At 53.7% G+C, this 18,367-nt stretch overlaps 1 protein-coding gene across 1 annotated transcript; it reads left to right on the top strand.

Annotated features, from left to right (window-relative positions):
- Positions 1 to 272: 272 nt before the first annotated feature.
- DLK1 (delta like non-canonical Notch ligand 1) lies at positions 273 to 8,519 on the top strand. Its single transcript, XM_009212261.4, has 5 exons — positions 273 to 546; positions 1,809 to 1,872; positions 2,347 to 2,477; positions 5,444 to 5,585; positions 7,539 to 8,519. Exons 1-5 carry the CDS (start codon positions 480 to 482, stop codon positions 8,284 to 8,286), a joined length of 1,152 nt encoding a protein of 383 aa, XP_009210525.2. The 5' UTR covers positions 273 to 479; the 3' UTR covers positions 8,287 to 8,519.
- The last annotated feature ends 9,848 nt before the right edge of the window (positions 8,520 to 18,367 follow it).

Here is an 18,367-nt window from a genome sequence, read left to right as displayed (position 1 = left end):
GCGGCCCAGGTTCGATTCCTGCGACTTGTCCTAGGCAGGCCTGTGTGTGCGCGGCCGCATGCTGTCCTGTGGGGGGGAACGTGTGCCAAACGCTCGCGGGGTACCTGTGCCCGTCTAGCCAAGAGTGCACCCGTGTGCGCCAGCGGGCTTCCGGGACGCTGCAGTGGTGGGGGGCGGCCCTGTGAGGGGCGGGGGTCACCGGGACTGGCCGGCGCCGGCCCCGTGTGCGCAGAGGCGGGGGCGGGGGGCGGGGGCCGCGGGGGGGGAGGCGGTACGAAAAGGGCGGCGCGCGCGGCGGCGGCGGCAGCTCCCCGGCAGCGGCGGTGGAGAGCGCAGCGCGCAGCCCGGTGCAGCCCTGGCTTTCCCCTCGCTGCGCGCCCGCGCCCCCTTCCGCGTCCGCAACCAGAAGCCCAGTGCGGCGCCAGGAGCCGGACCCGCGCCCGCACCGCTCCCGGGACCGCGACCCCGGCCGCCCCGAGATGACCGCGACCGAAGCCCTCCTGCGCGTCCTCTTGCTCCTGCTGGCTTTCGGCCACAGCACCCATGGTGAGCCCCCCGGCGGCCCGGCTCGCGCCCCCTCTGGGGAAGCCTGCGACGCCCCGCCGGCCGCCCGGTGCCCCGCACGCCCCGTCTCGTGCGCCCCAACTCCTCCCGTCCCGCCTAGCCCTAAACCCCGCGCTGTGCCTGCCTCGCCCTCCCCGCCACCCTCGCTTGCCAAGGCCCGACCCTGGGGTCCCAGGGCGCAGGGGATGTGTGAGACCCCCAGCCCCTTCCCGCCCCGCAGAAGTGGCGCCAGAGGGGTGTCGGTGCGCTGAGCAAGGAGGTATGGAAAAATGAGGTGCTGTTGTGGAGTCTTCTACGAAAATACTCTGGGGTGCAACTTTGGGGTGTCCCTGTGTGAGCGTTAGGGAACAGGTCTCGGGGCGGGGGTAGGGGGCGACTTTGCCGTCTTAACCCCCAATTCCCAGAGAAGCCCAGCCTGAGCCCTTACTGCGTGGCGCGTTTCTCTAGGTGAGGGGCTGCGACACTTCTGTCTGCAGCGGCCATCTGTCTCTGACAGCGAGTGAGTTGCCCCCTTCCCGCAGCGCCCCCCCACTTATTGCACCAGTAGTTGTGAGGGGGCTGTCTAGGAAGCTGTGGAGCTGGTTGAGTAAATGCACACAGTAGGTGCCTATTAAAGTGTCAGAATCTCTAAGCAGTGTTGCAACCTCAGCCCGCTAAGCAAAACCCTGTGTCGTCATCGTTTTCTTAATGCGAAGAGTCTGGGGTAGGGGAAAGGGGGGAAGATTTTACCTGGGTGCCCAGCTTAATAGGGATGAACCTTCAAAAGAATCCAGACGCCTTACTGGGGAGCCCACCAGGTGAACCTGTCTGGGCTTTCCCAGAGCTGAACACCTCAAAATCTGCTCCCCTTTTCAGCTCAGGTTGCAAAAGTGATGGTCAGGGTCAGGCTGCGTGTCCCGGGGGTCAACATATTTCCCTCCACTGTCCCCATCCCCACTGTTAGGAGGACTTGAGGTGTCGTATTTGCTTTTGGGGGTCGGGAGAGAAGGTGTTTCTCATGCTCCTAAGAACTAGGGAGTGTACTGTGGTCATTTCATCACTGGGAACGTGGCAGAGATTTTTCTCCTGCGTGCATTGAGCCCCATCCATACTCGGATTGGAAGTGCCTACTGTGTGCCGGACTGGTAGGACCCAAGAGGGCTGTTGGTGCCCTCGGGGACAGTGGTGGGCTGTGTGGGAGAAGACAGGCTTTGCCTTGGCTTGGGGCCTGGTGGGGTGATTGTATAACCTTTCTTGTATCTCAGGGGCTGAATGCTTCCCGGCCTGCAACCCCCAAAATGGATTCTGCGAGGATGACAATGTTTGCAGGTAATAGAGTGGCTCCATAGAGGCAGCTTGTGGGGGCCACGCAGCAGCCTGGGGAGTCATGAAGTCAGGCAGAAAAAACAGGGGACTTGGCCACTGCGCTGCAGCAAACAGCTTCCTGGCCCCTTCAGAAAACTGGTGGGGGCAAGCGGGGGAGATGAGGGCAGGGGGTGGGGGCAGCCATAGCTCCCGTCTGCATTCTCAGAGGTGGGGTGGCAGGTGAGACCTCTGCAGGCCACTGCGGCAAAACGCAGCACTCCCCCGGGATCTCGGGGCCCCTCCAGGACGGCCCCTGAGCTTGGCATGCATTCTCTGTCAGTTTCCCCATTCAGGTGACTGATGGTTCCTTCCCAGGACCACTGGCTGGCACTGTGCAAAGACCCCCAAGGATCCTTGGTTCCACAGAAAGTAGCCTGAGCTCCCTCTCTACCCCTGCCCTCTTCATATGTCCCCACCTTTCTCCCCCACCCCTTGCAGGTGCCAGCCTGGCTGGCAGGGTCCCCTGTGTGACCAGTGCGTGACCTCTCCCGGCTGCCTTCACGGACTCTGTGAAGAACCCTGGCAGTGCATTTGCACCGACGGCTGGGATGGGGAGCTCTGCGATAGAGGTTGGCACTCACCTTTGTTTGCTTCAGCCCTGCATCCTTACCTGCCTGCCCTAGTCCCCACCACCTCCTCCCAGTCTCCTGTTGCTGGCGGCCCTCACTTCCTCATTCCTGCACACCTCGTGCCCTGTATTCTAACGATCTGTTTATAAATTTCCTGCGGGTACCGAATGCCTCCTCAGAGGTAGGGACTGTATTTTGCTCTCCTCTGCACCATCAGCACCCAGCACCTAGAGAAGATGTGGGGTGGGGGCCGGGGAGCTTCCTGTTGAATAAAGAGTCACAAAATACACACACAGCTGGGCCGGTGGGACCACAGACCTCAGGCCGCCTGTCCAGGTCACGGAAGCCCAGAGATGGACAGGGCTCTGGGGATCTCGGAGCTAAGACTCCCTAGAAAAGCACACGCAAGACCGTAAAGAGGCTGCAAACAAACAAATGGGGTGGGGGGTGGCCAGCACTGCTCAAGGATTGAGGGGCAGGTGCTGAGTCACGGCCAGAAGGACAGGGCTGGGGGGCCTGGACTGAGCGGGTCAGGTATAGGGGGAGGCTGGGGTTGGGAAAAGCTGAGAAAGGGTTAAAGTGAAGATGGGTGTTATCTGTTGATTTCATTAATTTATGCAATCTTTGCCTCCGTTACCCTAAGCAATTGAGAGTTGGCTGTCACTGCATTTTCAGGCTGCGAAGTGTCCGTCTAAGCCCATTTTCATTTGGCAAAACCTGCCCTAACGTCTGGGCAAACTGAAGTCCACAAAAAAACTCCCAGCTGCGCAGCCTGCCCTCAGGGCCTCTGTCCCTCGGTCCCCGACATTAGTAAAGAGGTACAGATAGGGAAACGGAGGATCAGAGAAACACAAGTGTCTGCTAAGTGATATGAAAGAAGTTGGGAGAAAAGCCAGCTACAACCCTTTCCCCCAGCCCCAGAAAGAGAGTTCATTTTTGTCTTTGATTGCAACTAACATCCTCCCTTAAGGAACACTTAAGAGCGTTTTGTTATGGCCCCTGCCCTATACAGGCAGGGCAGCCGTGGCTCTGAAGCTGAGCTCCCTCACACTCCAAATTGTCTCTGGTCCTTCATTCCTGCCCCCCTAATACGGTGCAAGGTTCCCCGTGGCTGACTCATGCTGTGGCCGGCGTCTCTGCTGCCCCTCACAGAAGCAGTGGCAGCAGCTCTGAGCTGTTTGGGGATCTGGGGGATCCCAGCAAAGCCACCATGTGGGAGCAGGGTTAGGGTTTTAGCCTGGAGCCCATCTTCTTTGGTATCTAAATGCAGTACAGCCTTGCTGAAATTTTCCAGACAAATGCCTCCCTTCCCATGGGCCCTTGGTATGTCCCCTCCCCACCAGGTTGACAAATGCAGCCAGCTTGGGGATGGCCAGAGAGTCTAGGGTCCCAGAGAAGACACAGCCCTCCCTCCCCCTGTTTGCCCATCTTTGAGGCTGCCGTGGCCACAGCTGCTGTCCTGGCAGAGACCCCCAAGCAGCCTTCTCCTCAGAGCAGCTTAATTCACCCCTGCCTTGGGGTTGGAGACTCAGGAGGGCTGATCCAGGATTGGCGTAGCAGGGAGAGCTGCAGGGACAAGCTGAGGGTGGTCGCCAGCTTTTTAGCTTAAATTTAAGATTCTGAGTGACAGGAGAGCCGGTTGCAGAGAATTAGGAGCCTGACGCGGAGTTGCCGCGTGCTGATGCCTCGCCGGTGCCGTCCCATAAAGATAAATCCTCTTTATGTGTCCTTGCACCAAGCTGGGCTTCCGTGGAACGCCACAGGGTAGTCCATCAACGCGGCGTTCAGGCTCTTCCTTCTTGATTGATTGCAGTCTCCCCTCCACAAGGGTGTGGATCTCTCTGAGAGGGAACAAAAAATACGCACGTGTGTGGCTTCAGCACGGGGGATTTCCTCCCCGCACCCCCACCAGCCTGCCTTAGCTTGCTGTGTCTCTCACTGGCCCTGGCTTTCTGTTTGGCAGGTGCAGCAGCTCAAATTATAGAAAATCAAAGCTGAAGAGTCCCTCAGAGATTGGCCAAGGAAAGACCCTCTTTTTATAAGTAGGGAAACTGAGGCACAGAATGGGGAGGAGCTGAACTCTGCTGCCACATGGCAGCAGGCTGGATACAGGGCAGGACAGGGGTCCCTTCCTGGCCCCAGTGGGGAGCTGGGGTCTCCACCGTCAGAGAGCCCCTGGCGCGGGCCCTTGTGTTCAGCTTGTCCCTGGCTTGCTGAACCTGAATAATGAAGTGTGCCTGATGGAAGGTGTTAAAAGATGGTGGGAATATTCCAGTGCTCATGGAAGCCTGCACTGATAGGAGAGCGCTCAATAGTTCTAATTTTCCTGGCTTTAAAAGATGCAGCCTTTTTACCAGGGACCCCTTGAGTTCAGAGCCTGAGTGCAGAAAGTGACCACAGGGACACGTGTAGTGCTGGGGCTAACAGGTGTCTTGATTCCTGACTGAGGGGGGTCTTTACATCTCCATCCCCCTCACTGCCCCTCTTTGACGGAAAAGTATGAAGAGCTGGTGGTTTTTCTGAGGGTTGGGCTGTATTCGTCCCCCAGCTGGCCAGGACCCCTCCCCCAACAGGAGAGGCTGGAGGTGCGTGCAGTCTTGTCTGGTGGAGACAGGCCTGAGGGAATCTCAGCTAGGCATGCTGTTGCAGGGAGGAGCGTGATGTCCACAGTGAACGTCACGGACATGTTGCTGGATATGGGGTGACCTGGTGCCAGGCAAAGGGAACAGCTATCCTGGCTTGAGTACCAGTGGCCACGACTCTGATCTGTGACCTTAGACAAGGAAACCCCATTCAGCTTCCTGAGCCTCAGCTAACTCCGTGGGATTTTTTGAGGGAGCTCCCTACACCGTCTTACTCCAGACCCCACTTGGTGGCCACAGAGCCGTTTTAAAGCCCACCGGGGTCCGCATCACGCTTGTGTATGGAGAGGAAACTAAGTTCTTGTCTTCTCCATCACCCTGCAGATGTTCGGGCCTGCTCCTCGACCCCCTGTGCTAACAATGGGACCTGCGTGAGCCTGGACGATGGCCTCTATGAATGCTCCTGTGCCCCTGGGTACTCGGGAAAGGACTGCCAGAAAAAGGATGGGCCTTGTGTGATCAATGGGTAAATATCCTTCCCGACGATGTGTGATCTAATGAATGCTGCTTTTCACGCACCCGCTAAAGACCCTTTCAGCCTAACCCTGTTGGACCTGTCGTCTGACAAAAGATGAAGTAGGCACTCATCCTGGCAGCCCGTGGGGGACAGCCCTGGATGGGGGTGTTTAGGGGGGAATGTGTCATTGCCGTAATTTTTTCAAATGATCCCGAAGGCGATTTCATATTCCCCTGATGTTCGCACGTCCTGATGCGTGTGACTGACAGTCGATTGGAATGGTGAACTGACACTCCGAGCTGCATAATTTTCTAAAGGCAACATAATGAGAGATTGGAGCTCCGCGGGGCTGAGGCTGTTTGAAACCCGCTTGCCGTATCTCAGGGGTGGTTTTGGGGAACTGGTGGGCTCTGCAGTTGGATTTTCTGGGATGTCTGTGGAGGGAGTTGCCAGGCTGAGAGGTGAAGTGATTGGGTTTCTGCCAGCACAAGAGGAGGTGGGCCGGCTGTCAGCTCTCCTCAGTGGGGAGGGAGGCTTTGGGACCCCTGGGCAGTGGATGCAACGGAATGGCCACTGTCTTCACTTGGACCTCCCTGAGCAATGCTTCCCAGTGGCTCAGCCGCTCTCCACCCGTTATCTCTGTGGCGGCCCTGAGCCATCCCTCCTCCCCATTGGATGGGGCTTAGCCTGAAGCCAAGGGAGATCTTGACAGAGGCAGAGTCCGAATATAAGAATCCAAACTTGAACCCAGTCCTGGGCCTGTAGTTGGGGGGCGGGGGTGTCCCTTTCCTCTGAAGAAACAGAAGCTAACATGCAAATAAGCTTATCTTGACCGACATTGCAGGGTGGCAGAGACCGCGGTAGTCTGTAACAGCTGTAAGCGGACATTAACGAGGCTTCCGAAGATCAGTCTTCAGACGGGGTCAGAGTGGGGGCCGGTGACAACTGAGCTCCATTTCTGCTTATTAGCAAGAAGGATAAAAAGATAACAAGAGCTTTAAAATATTTTGTTTTTCTCGCTAACGGACTTAAACCAGTGTGTCAAAATAGAGCCTGAGGTCCTTGAAATTCCTTCAGAGCCCGGCTCCCATGGAGCCCGCACCCTGAAGCAGCAATGCTGATTTCTTGTGTTTATTGCCCCTTCTTCCCTGGAGTTTTGGCATTTATCAGATGACAAAGGGCTCGCTCGTTTAAAAGCACTTACATTAAATGCTCCTTGCGCTCCGCTTTGAGCAAACAGCTTTGGTTTGCAAGCTGCACTTGGGTGAATGGACCACTATTAAACAGCCTGGCACAGACACCGGCTCGTGCCAGCATAGACAGACCTCGTATTGCTTTCTCTTTGAGAGTCCCCAAGCGCTTCCTGCACAATAGCCTGTGGATCCACTCTGCTAATGATGATGATAATAATAATAATGAGGGTTGGCAGCGACAGTGGCCATAGGCAGGAAGGACGACAGCGGGTCCCGGGATAGGGTGAGGGGTGCCCCTTGCTTGGTTCTTCTGCCCCAGCAGCCCAGGGATGGACCTAAGGGAGGGGGGTTTGCTCTAGTCCTGGGCTGTCACTGACTTTTCCTCTTCTAGCCTCAGTTTCCCCAGCTGGTTAGTGACTAACCAACAGTCCTCTGGTTGGAGAGGTGCAGAAAGAGGTGGGAGAGGACGTGAGCGTCCTGGCATGGGAGGTCAGGTGTGTCCCAGGTTAGCATCGAGATGGGGGTGAGGTGGGCACCCACCCACCCCTAGAGCTGCTGGTGAGCCTCTTGCAGACAGGGGTCATGACCCTGGGCACCTCTCTGTGCCTCCCTGGCTGGCGTTCCCTCCTTCCCTCCCTCATTCACCTGATGTGTTTTGAGCATCTGCCCCTTAATTAGGCCAGAGACCTTCTGCCCTGAGCCCCGTGCCCTGCAGCACTGTCGTAGCCCAGCCCCCAAGGCCCTTTACTGTGTCCCTGTTGTGTTGCAGCTCCCCGTGCCAGCACGGAGGCACCTGCGTGGATGATGAGGGCCGGGCCTCCCATGCCTCCTGCCTGTGCCCCCCTGGCTTCTCAGGCAATTTCTGCGAGATCGTGGCCAACAGCTGCACCCCCAACCCATGCGAGAACGATGGCGTCTGCACCGACATCGGGGGCGACTTCCGCTGCCGGTGCCCGGCCGGCTTCATCGACAAGACCTGCAGCCGCCCGGTGACCAACTGCGCCAGCGGCCCGTGCCAGAATGGGGGCACCTGCCTGCAGCACACCCAGGTGAGCTACGAGTGTCTGTGCAAGCCCGAGTTCACAGGTCTCACCTGTGTCAAGAAGCGCGCGCTGAGCCCCCAGCAGGTCACCCATCTGCCCAGCGGCTACGGGCTGACCTACCGCCTGACCCCTGGGGTGCACGAGCTGCCGGTACCGCAGCCCGAGCACCGCATCCTGAAGGTGTCCATGAAAGAGCTCAACAAGAATACCCCTCTCCTCACCGAGGGCCAGGCCATCTGCTTCACCATCCTGGGCGTGCTCACCAGCCTGGTGGTGCTGGGCACCGTGGGCATCGTCTTCCTCAACAAGTGCGAGACCTGGGTGTCCAACCTGCGCTACAACCGCATGCTGCGGAAGAAGAAGAACCTGCTGCTTCAGTACAACAGCGGGGAAGACCTGGCTGTTAACATCATCTTCCCCGAGAAGATCGACATGACCACCTTCAGCAAGGAGGCCGGCAGCGAGGAGATCTAAGCAGCCCTCCCACAGCCCCCCCTAGATTCTTGGAGTTCCGCAGAGCTCACTAGATGCGGTCTGTCCTAATCTTTGTGCTGGAGTTCGCGCTTTCTTGTGTCAAATGTGGTGAACGCTACGCTTACATATATTGTCTTTGTGTTGCTGTGTGACAAGCGTAATGCTAAAACAATCCTCTTTCTCTCTCTTAATGCATGATACAGAATAATAATAAGAATTTCATCTTTAAACAAGTAAGAGAAATAAGTATGTTATTCTAAACTCTAAACTTAATGAAATATCAAAAAAGACCAAAAAAAAACAAGGCAACAGAACCAGGGCTCAGTGCCGACGCCCCTCCCCTGGGGGTCTCGGCCACGGAGTCCTCGTGAAACCGTTACGAGTGCTGTACATGACCACCCACTGTGCAAAGGGCTACGATTACTTTCGTTCGTTAATTCTCACACACCACATCCGACTCGCACTCACATCCAGCTCAACACCGCTACCTTTAGATCTTTCCGATTGATTTGAGATTTAGCGGAGTGCAGCGGCTGTGTGTCAGGCAGAGAGAGCCCCAGGTTGGCTGCTGGGGGGCTGGGTCCCTGTCCCAGCCCTGCCACTAACTCGCTGTGTGATCCTTGGCGAGTCCCTATCCCAATCCTGGGCCCACTTTCTCGCCCCTCTCGAGGGAGGGGTTTGAACACCGACCATCACAGTCCTCTCTGGCTCTAAAACTCTGAATTAGGAACGAGGGGGTATGAACCAAAACACTTCCTGACCCCCAAAATTAGGATCTGATGAAGACTGAGTCTCATCCTGGGATCCGAAAGGTTTTGGCCTATCCTGGATGAACACTTGATGTGGAAATTTATCCTAACTGCGTTTCTCAAAGTGGGGAGCCTCCTGGCCCACTTCCCATTTGGGAAAAAATAGCCCCTTTGGGTCATCATGTGCCATCTGGAGTTGCCACTTAGGCAGCCAGCCCTCTCCCACCCCTCCTTGCCCACCCAGAGCCCCAACGCCATGCCTGCCCCTACCCTATCCCTTGAGACTTGAATGCACTTTGAGCCGCAAGTGCCCCTGGCAGAATCTGAGCAGCAACACAGCCCTCACCAAGGTTTTCACGGGGATTAGTGGAAATTGTCACTTGTGGGGCGCTTACTAGTTCTGTGGCAAATGTGGTCCAAGACCTGGCCCACACAGCCACGGGTTGACATTTGTGTTGCTGAGTTAATAATTCTCAGATCTCAAAAGACCTAGCCAGCTTCTGAATTTTGTATTTGACTTTTTTTTTTTAACAAAGAGCATCTATTTTTTTGTGCAAAAATAGAAAGAAATGGGACAGAGCTCTGTTTAGCTTTTCAGCTTTTGAGGTTGGGCAGCTAAACAGCCCTTGGGTACCAGATAGGAATATTTTGCTTCTTAGATGATTTAGATAAGAATCTAGACTCTTAGCTTTTGTGAGCGTTGCCTGCCGTGTTTACCTTGCTCCAGGTGTTTATTTCTGTCATCATCACCTTCGTCATCTGCAGTCAGTCACATCAGTCACCCGCACACAACTCACAGTCACCCACCCATTGGTTACCTGCGCCATCGTCATGACACGATATCGACCTCATCGCCTCATCGTCCTCCAACCACCGCCCAAGCCCCCTCATCCTGACTTAAAGCCCGACCAGCATCTGCCCAAACTCCCAACACCCCACTCCCCCCAACCAAGCCATTGGTCTCTTCACACCCAGTCCTTTGTCATCCTGATTCCAAGCCCCGCCCTACCCTCACCACCTACGTCATCTGCACTCTGCAGAGTCCCTCCTACCTGCCTCTGTCCCCGCCAGACCCCTCCCTGCTTTCAGCCCTGAGTCTCCAGCCCCTCCCAGCCTCACCCCTACAACCCAGTAACCTCCTGACCACTGTCATCACTGCCAAGCCCCTTCCCCTTCCCCTCCAGCTCCCGTCCCCACCACCCCTCCTGTCCCCCCATCCTTCCTCTCCTGTTAGCGCACCCCTCCTTTCCTATCACCCCTACCCTTCCCCTCCGATCCCCCTCATCCTTCCCCTCCGATCCCCCCACCCTTCCCCTCCCAACCCCTCATCCTTCCCCTCTGATCCCCCCCAGCCCTCCGTTTCTATCACCCCCACCCTTCCCCTCCCTTCCCTCACCCCAAATCCCTGGATCCTCCGCCCCAATCTCTGACAACCACCCCAAGTCCGTCTTCCTCCCCAATGAAGTCATTCAAGTCACCATCTCATCTCATTTTGAGTTCGTTTTAAGAAATAAAAAAATTTAAAAGACAAAAAAAAAGAATTGTTGGCATGTGTCAGGCGGGCGTCTGGTACCCCGCCTGGCCTCTCTCAGCGTGAGACCTGGACTGAGTCTGCTAACGATTCTGTTCCTCAGTTTCCCCAAATATAAAATTCTAAGATTGGTGAGACGATCAAATTCTCTATGTTTTCGATCTTGATGCTGTAGAGAACAGCCATGTTCCCCTAATAACAAGAAAAAGACGTCCCACGGTCGAGGTATCCTTGACCAACTCCCCATTCATTCATTTGCTCACCGTCCGCAACTCATCTGATCAGGAAGCATTTCCAGGCACCTGCGGAGCACTAGGCAGTGTGCGGGAGCTGCGGGGCAGGCAGGACGAGGGGGCAGTCTGGAGGGGGGCGGACACACAGCTGTCCCCAGGGAGCCCAGCGCGGTGCTGGTCACATACCGTGGGAGTGGAGGGTCCTGAGCAGACACCTCCCTTGGAGAAGGGCCACCATCTCACCTTCCCACGCAACAAATTATCTATTACCAGCACACGATGAGGCCGTCCCTCCCAAATTCCACAGTGCCCACCACTCGCACTACCCCCCCGTGCCACAGGAGCAGCATCAGCAGCCTCGCCACGGTCTTCACGTCATGCAGAAATGGCCATTCCATGTTCTATGGCCACCAGATTCTGCTGAGAGTGTCGGGATCCTTGACTGCCCGGCCACACCTTGTGTGTGTCTGGTGTAGTATGTAGTTTACGAAACCAACGGAAAAGCTCAAAACAGCGACCCAAGACATAATCACTAATTCGGTCCCAAATTAGGATAGGAGGAGGAGGAGTGTCAATTTTGTCACCAAAATGTTTAAAAAAATGTCCTTGTCGCTCTTTTTAGCTTTCCCGTTTACTACCGGTCCAGACATGCAAAAAAACCTTGTTTATTGAAAAAAATAAACAACAAGGGCTAGTCTTGTGTCTGTGTCATTGATTTCGCGTGTGCCGGGCTACGCTGGTCCCCTCCCATAGGGGCCTCAGGCTCCGGGCAGGGCGGGCAGGGCGGGCAGGGGCTCATGCTTTCCAGGGCTCTGCTTTGGCCTAACACCCAGCCCCTCTCATGTGGCCAGGAGGCCTCAGGGCTAAAGGGTGAGCCCGCCCAGGTCTGTGCACACCCCTTCTAGACCACACTCTTGGAACCTGGGAGTTTCTGGTTCAGAGGGTCCTGAGATGACCTCCAAGGCCCACATGGGCCTTGTGCCTGTCTGTTTCCTGAGGTGGCTCTTTGTGGGTGGCCTGGAGGGAGCTGGGTCATGAAGGTGACAGGTGCAGGGGAGGGGGTTCCATGTGGGAGCATGAGAGTGACCATGCTCAGGGCCAGTTCCCCCCACGCACCAAGGTCCAGCGCAGAACTCAGAGGGGAGTCCAAGTGCCCCACGCTGGTGTGGGGCCTTCCGGGGCTTAGTGAAGGGGCAGTCGCCCAGGAGAGGGGCTAGGACACGGTCTACGTGCTACTTAGTGAGGGGCCTTGCAGCCTTTCAAAACTTCCCATGGCAGCTGGATGGGCTTCCCTGGGCTCCTCAGGCAGGCCATGTACATCCCTCCCAGCGCGAGTGTGCTCAGCTCAGGATTCCAGTCCCAGAATGCCAGAGCCAGAGCGGCCAGCTGAACCCAGGACAGAGGAGCCCAGGTCTCATTCCTTGACCCTAGTGGCCTGGGAGGCAGCCCAGGGTTTGGGTCCCCTCTCCACTTCCCCAGGGCCCATCCTTCCTCTCTCAGACTCTCCCTGGCCAGGCTGCTGCCACCCTCTCCAGCTCTCCAACCCTAGGTCCTGGGCTCCCCTGACACCCGCCTCCCTCCTTGGCCACCATAGCGGCCATGGTCCTGCCTCCTCCCCATCTCCTTCTGCCCTCTGCCCTCATAGCTGGGGCTCAGGCCCACTGTGCCCCTCAGTGTCCCTCTGGTCTCCCCACCCAAGGTCCTCTCTGGCTCTAAAACCCGGAATTAGGAACCAGGAGGTATGACCCAAAACACTTCCTGGCCCCCAAAATTAGGACTGATGAAGACCAAGTCTCATCCCGGGATCCGAAAGGTTCTTCCCCTCCTGGATGAACACTGGACATTGAAATTCATCCTAACTGCATTTCTCAAAGTGGGGGCTTCCTGGCCCACCTCCTGTTTCAGAAAAATCAGCCTGTTTGAGTCATAATGTGCCATCTGGAGTTGCCACTTAGGCAGCCTGCCCCGTATCCCTCGATCTCACCCACCTACCCTCACCCACCCAGGGCGCCGACTCCACACCTGCCTCCCACCCTCAATGCGGCAGAGCCCACCAGACGGACAGGCAGGGGCTAAACGCCAGACACGGATGCTGTCCTGAAACCTCTAGGGAAATAACATGACCACACTGAAGGTTCCCGAGTTAATAAATGCAGAAACATTGATGAAAGGGGTGAGTTTTCTAGGAAAATATTAATCCTCCAAATTCCTCAACGCAGCCAGCAGGAACAGAGTGATCCCCTGGGGGAAGACCCCATGGCAGGCAAGGCCAACCTGGTTTAGAGGCCACATTTGACCCTTCAAGGGAAGGGGGAAGGGTCAGGCTAGAGGAACTGTTCCACAGCAGACAAAAAGAAAAGAGGAAGGCCTTCCAATTTCATTTCCAGAGCTAGGAGAACCCCCAGGCTGAAACCTGACAAAGGTCACAAAACTTGAAAAGAAGTCACTGTCCTCACCCCTGAATAGAGAAACAAAATTTCCAGTGAAATAACAGCACAGCAAGGCAGCCACCTTTTTTGTGTATTTGTTTGTGGGTTTGTTCTGTTTTGTTTTGTTTTGAGACAGAGTCTCACTTTGTCATCCAGGCTGCAGTGCAGTGGGGCGATATCGGCTCACTGCAACCTCCACCTCCTGGGTTCAACAGATTCTTGTGCCTCAGGTGGGCGCCACCAAGCCCAGCTAATTTTTGTATTTCCAGTAGAGATGGGGTTTCACCATGTTGCCCAAGCTGGTCTCGAACTCCTGACCTCAGGTGATCTGCCTGCCTCAGCCTCCCAAAGTGCTGAGATTGCAGGTGTGAGCCACCGCGCCCGGCCTGCAGCCAGGTATTCTTTTTTAAATGTGTGGTCATGTGTAGCATTTTCTAGGAAAGCAGGTTTAATTTAACATTAGGAAATGCAGTAGTTGTGTTGAGCCTGGAGTGGTCGTAGAAGGAGGGGACAGTGATGGTCACCTAGAGTCCCTACTAGACAACCCTGGAGCCAGGCTTGGACTTGGGAGAAGAAACCCTGATTACAGGCCCAGTGGCCAAGAAGAGCCCAGGGGTGGGGATGGTCCAGAGGCAGAGGGTGAGCTTGGGGTTTGAGGGATTACTGCTGTGAGGGGCCTTTGCACAGTGCCCTGGGCTAGGGAGCAGCAGCAGAAAAATCCCCAGTGAACTCCACATAGAGGAAGAGGCCCCGTGCAGCACCTGGAGCAGGTGCATGGAAGGTTCCTGAAGGAGAGCTGAGAAGGAGGGAGTGGGGAGGGGATGCGGAAACTGGGGATAAGACAGAGAGGGGGGCTCTATGGGAGCCTACGTGGTCAGGACCCATTCAGACCCCTGACACAGGCTAACAGCTGGGCAGCTTAAGGCAGGAGCTCAACTAACTGGGCCCCTGGGCCTGGGAGTGCCTGTCAATCCACACTGCAGGTGATAGGCTTTGGGTCTTAGGCCCTGTGGCTTTCTTTCTTCAGTGACTCTCTCCCACAGCTGAGGAAGAAGAAAATATTGGCTCCCCACGTCACCCAGCCAAGACCCTCATTCAGTGAATCCCACATATCCTGTTCACAGGAAGGAGAGGGCCCAGTCCTGACTCACAGCTGGGGAGGAGACATGAAGATCCCAGCTCACTCAGACTGGCTGGTGGCTCAGTTGCACCCAGAAGTGCATCCGGCTGTGGTCACTGGGGCGCCATGGCCATGACAAAGATGCAAACACTGGAGTTGACCAAATTTCAACTCGAGCACAGGTCACAGGAAAAAAGCTACATGATACCAATGCAATAGGTGCCAGAGGGAATCTGATAAAATCAAAACAAATCCCAGCAAACTAGGAAAAAAGTATATATCTCCTTAATGGTCAGAAAGGGCATCTGTCTTAAACTAACGTTTACTATTCTATTAGTCAGTAAAACCTAAAGGTAAGTAAGGCCATGGGTTATACAGCAGTTAAGGGCACTGGTTTTACATGTTGACTCTGTCCCTTGGGCCCATAATATCTTCATATTTGCTTCCTCACCTGCAAAGGAGTAGTCATGGAGAGCAATGAGTACCAGTGTTGCTCTAGGACTTCTAGCCCATGTAATAAGACAAGAAAAAGCAAAACATGGAAAGGAGATTAAATGATGATGATGATTGTCTACCAAAAACCTCAAGAGAATGACCTGAAAGAACAATACGAGAAGTCAGTTAGTAGGATACACATGCTACCTACACAAACCTAAATACCAATAGCAACTCATTGCTAAAAAATAAGGATTTGAGTAATTAGAACTTACTATTATAAACTTGTCAATTATCCCCAACATTAATTTATAAAATTTTAATGTTATCTATTTGCATTAGGTCCTTAGACAATAGAATTCTGAAGTTTATCTGAAAAAATAAGATAGCGAGAACAGGCAAGGAAAAAAAGTAATGAAGGGGCAGCTTGCACCATCGGATATTAAAACAGAGAGCTAAAAAAAAATTGTGTGTCTCAGGACTGATACAGAGTCAATACTTAACATTGGTTTTCTAGGAATGAGGGGATAAATGAAGGAATGCAAGAATGATAGCTTTTGAAGGCATCTAGATCCGCTGCTTCAGCTACTTATTTACAAATGCAGAAACCGAGACCAAAAGAATGACCAGCCTAAGCTTCCTAACTGAGGACAATTTTTCCCCCCAGGAGACATTTGGCAATGTCTGGGACATTTTTCTTTTCTTTTTCCTTTTTTTGACATGGAGTAAAAAACTCCATGACACGGAGTCAAAAACTCCATGACACGGAGTCAGAGACTCACTCTGTCACCCAGGCTGGAGTGGCGTGGCACAATCTCGGCTCACTGCAACCTCCACCTCCTAGGTTTGAGTGATTCTCCTGCCTCGGCCTTTCAAGTAGCTAGGATTACAGGTGCATGCCATCACACCCGGCTAATTTTTGTATTTTTAGTAGAGATGGGGTTTTGCCATGTTGGCCAGGCTGGTCTCGAACTCCTGACCTCAAGTGATCTGCCCACCTTGGCCTCCCAAAGTGCTGGGATTACAGGCATGAGCCTCCACGCCCTGCCTTGGAGACATTTTTCATTGTCAAAACTGGGTGGCATCCAAAGGATAGAGGACAGGGATGCTGCTAACCAGCCTGCAAAGCACAGGACGTCTCTGCAACAAAGAATCATTTGGTCCCAAATGTCAATAATGCCCAGGTTGCAAAACTCTGGTGTAAGGTTGGTGAAAGGGCAGAAGTGGAGCCGTTAAGAATAACAGTACACAACTGTGTCAGGCTCTGTGCCAAGTACTCCAAATGCATAATCTCAGACAGTTCATTCAACAACCTACAGGGTGAATAATATTGTCTTCTGTTCCCCATGATGAAATTGAGGCTCAGAAAAGTGAAACACATGTTCATGCTCACCTGGTTAGGAGTGGTAGGGCTGAGCCCTGTGTCCAGACCTCCAGAGGGTACATGCCAATTCTCTCTCCACTACCTGATGCTGCCTTCTGATTTTTAAACATAATTTATTCCAAATTTTCTTAGAATTAGCAACGGTGCTTCGCCGGGAGCTTCAGGGAAATAGACCATCTCAGGCAGCATCACTTCCTGCAGGTCATCAGTAAGAATCCCAGGAGAATGAGGTTCCATCCTTGGTCACTTCAGGGTGGAACTTCTGTGAGTACCTCCTTTTCCACCCATCCACTCATTGTGGAATAACCCACTCTACTCCGAATGCCCCCCTTCCCCTGCCTAGTGGAGTTAAGATGTCACTTTGCCAAGTTGAAGATAAGGATGGAATCAAAACCCTTTGCTGCAATTAATATCAATCATAACAACACCCAATTTTGTTTTGTTTTATTTTGAGATGAGATCTGACTCTGTCCCCCAGGCTGGAGGACAATGGCACCATCACAGCTCACTGCAACCTCCACTTCTCAGGCTCAAGTGATCCTCCTCACCTCAGTCTCCCCAGGACCTGGGACTACAGGTGTGAGCCACTACACATGGCTAATTTTTGTATTTTTTGTAGAGACAGGGTTTCACTATATCGTCCAAGCTGGTCTCAAGCTTGTGGGCTCAAGCAATCCACCTGCCTTGGCCTCCCAAAGTGCTGGGATTTCAACCACGAGCCACTGCACCTGGCCCCAGTATTTTTTTTAATGCTAAGGCACTGCAGTTAGCACTTTATTTTTTATTTTATTTTATTTTATTTATTTATTTATTTATTTATTTATTTATTTATTTATTTATTTTGAGACAGAGTCTCGCTCTGTCACCCAGGCTGGAGTGCAGTGGTACAATCTTGGCTCACTGTAAGCTCCACCTTCCAGGTCCATGCCATTCTCCTGCCTCAGCCTCCCAACTAGCTGGGACTACAGGCGCCTGCCACCATGCCCGGCTAACGTTTTGTGTTTTTAGCAGAGATGGGGTTTCACCGTGTTAGCCAGGATGGTCTCGATCTCCTGACCTCGTGATCCGCCCGCCGCCTCGGCCTGCCGAAGTGCTGAGAGGCATGAGCCACCGCGCTTGGCCTTCACTTTATCAGACTTTTCAGGGATTATTAGATACTGGCTCTGAATTACACTGATTTCTGAAGACCTAAAGCATCGCTGTGGTCCATCAGTCAGAAAAGGGGCTTTGGAAGTCATCAATGGAGTGATCAATGGAGTTTTATTCAAATCTGTCTCACCATGGGCCTGGCGGGTCCCTAAACCCACCCCAGTTCTAGAACTCAAAATCAGGATGGACACACTCAACAGCTGGCAGAATCTTCACACTGATTCTCTGACCCATGGAGAGGGGGCTATTATGATAGCAAAGGCCACATGGAAGAAGCTACTAGAACTGCTCGACCTACGAAAATAGTACACGAGAAGTAATACTGTATTCTTGGAGGGATGGCAGAGATTAGTGCCCTCATCAAGGAACTTGAAAAATGAAAGGGTGGTGATTCCTATAATATCTTCATCCAACCCACCTATTTGGCCTGAGTAGAAAACAGATGGATCTTAGAGAAATTAGAGTAAATTATTATAAATATTCCAATTTGCAGCTGCTGTTCCAGATGTGGTTCCGTTGCTGGAGCGAATCAACACATCATCAGACATGGGGAATGCTGCTGTTGAGCTGGTGCGTGTCTCTTTTTCTCTATACCTGCTAGTGAAGAGCAGCAAAATAAGTTTGCTTACCAATCGTATTGTTGGTAAGGCCAGCAGCTCATCATCACCATCCTACCAGAGGGGTAAACCATCTCTGCAACTCTACGGCGTAATCTACCCCCAGGAACTTTGATTGTCTTTCCTTTACAAGGGCATCGCACTGCTTCATTATTTTGAAGTTATTCCGCTGACTGGACCTGGTTAGCAGGACGCATTGGTAAGACACTTGCATGCCAGAGGGTGGGAAATAAATCTCACAAAACTTCGGGGACTTTCCAGCTTAGTGAAAATTCTAGGACTCCAGTAGTTTTGGAGCATGTTGAAAGATTCTTTCCAAGGTGAAAGGAAAGTTGCTTCATCTGGTATCTCCTATCGGCATGAAAGAGACACAGCTTCCAGTGCAGCTCTCTGGATTTCAGAGGCAGCATATACATAGTCATGCATCGCATGAG

The sequence above is a fragment of the Papio anubis genome, chromosome 7, assembly GCF_008728515.1.
Source record: "Papio anubis isolate 15944 chromosome 7, Panubis1.0, whole genome shotgun sequence".
Taxonomy (NCBI): Eukaryota; Metazoa; Chordata; class Mammalia; order Primates; family Cercopithecidae; genus Papio; species Papio anubis.
The sequence above is the reverse complement of the archived record's forward strand: the minus strand, read 5'-3'. Positions and strand labels throughout refer to the sequence as shown.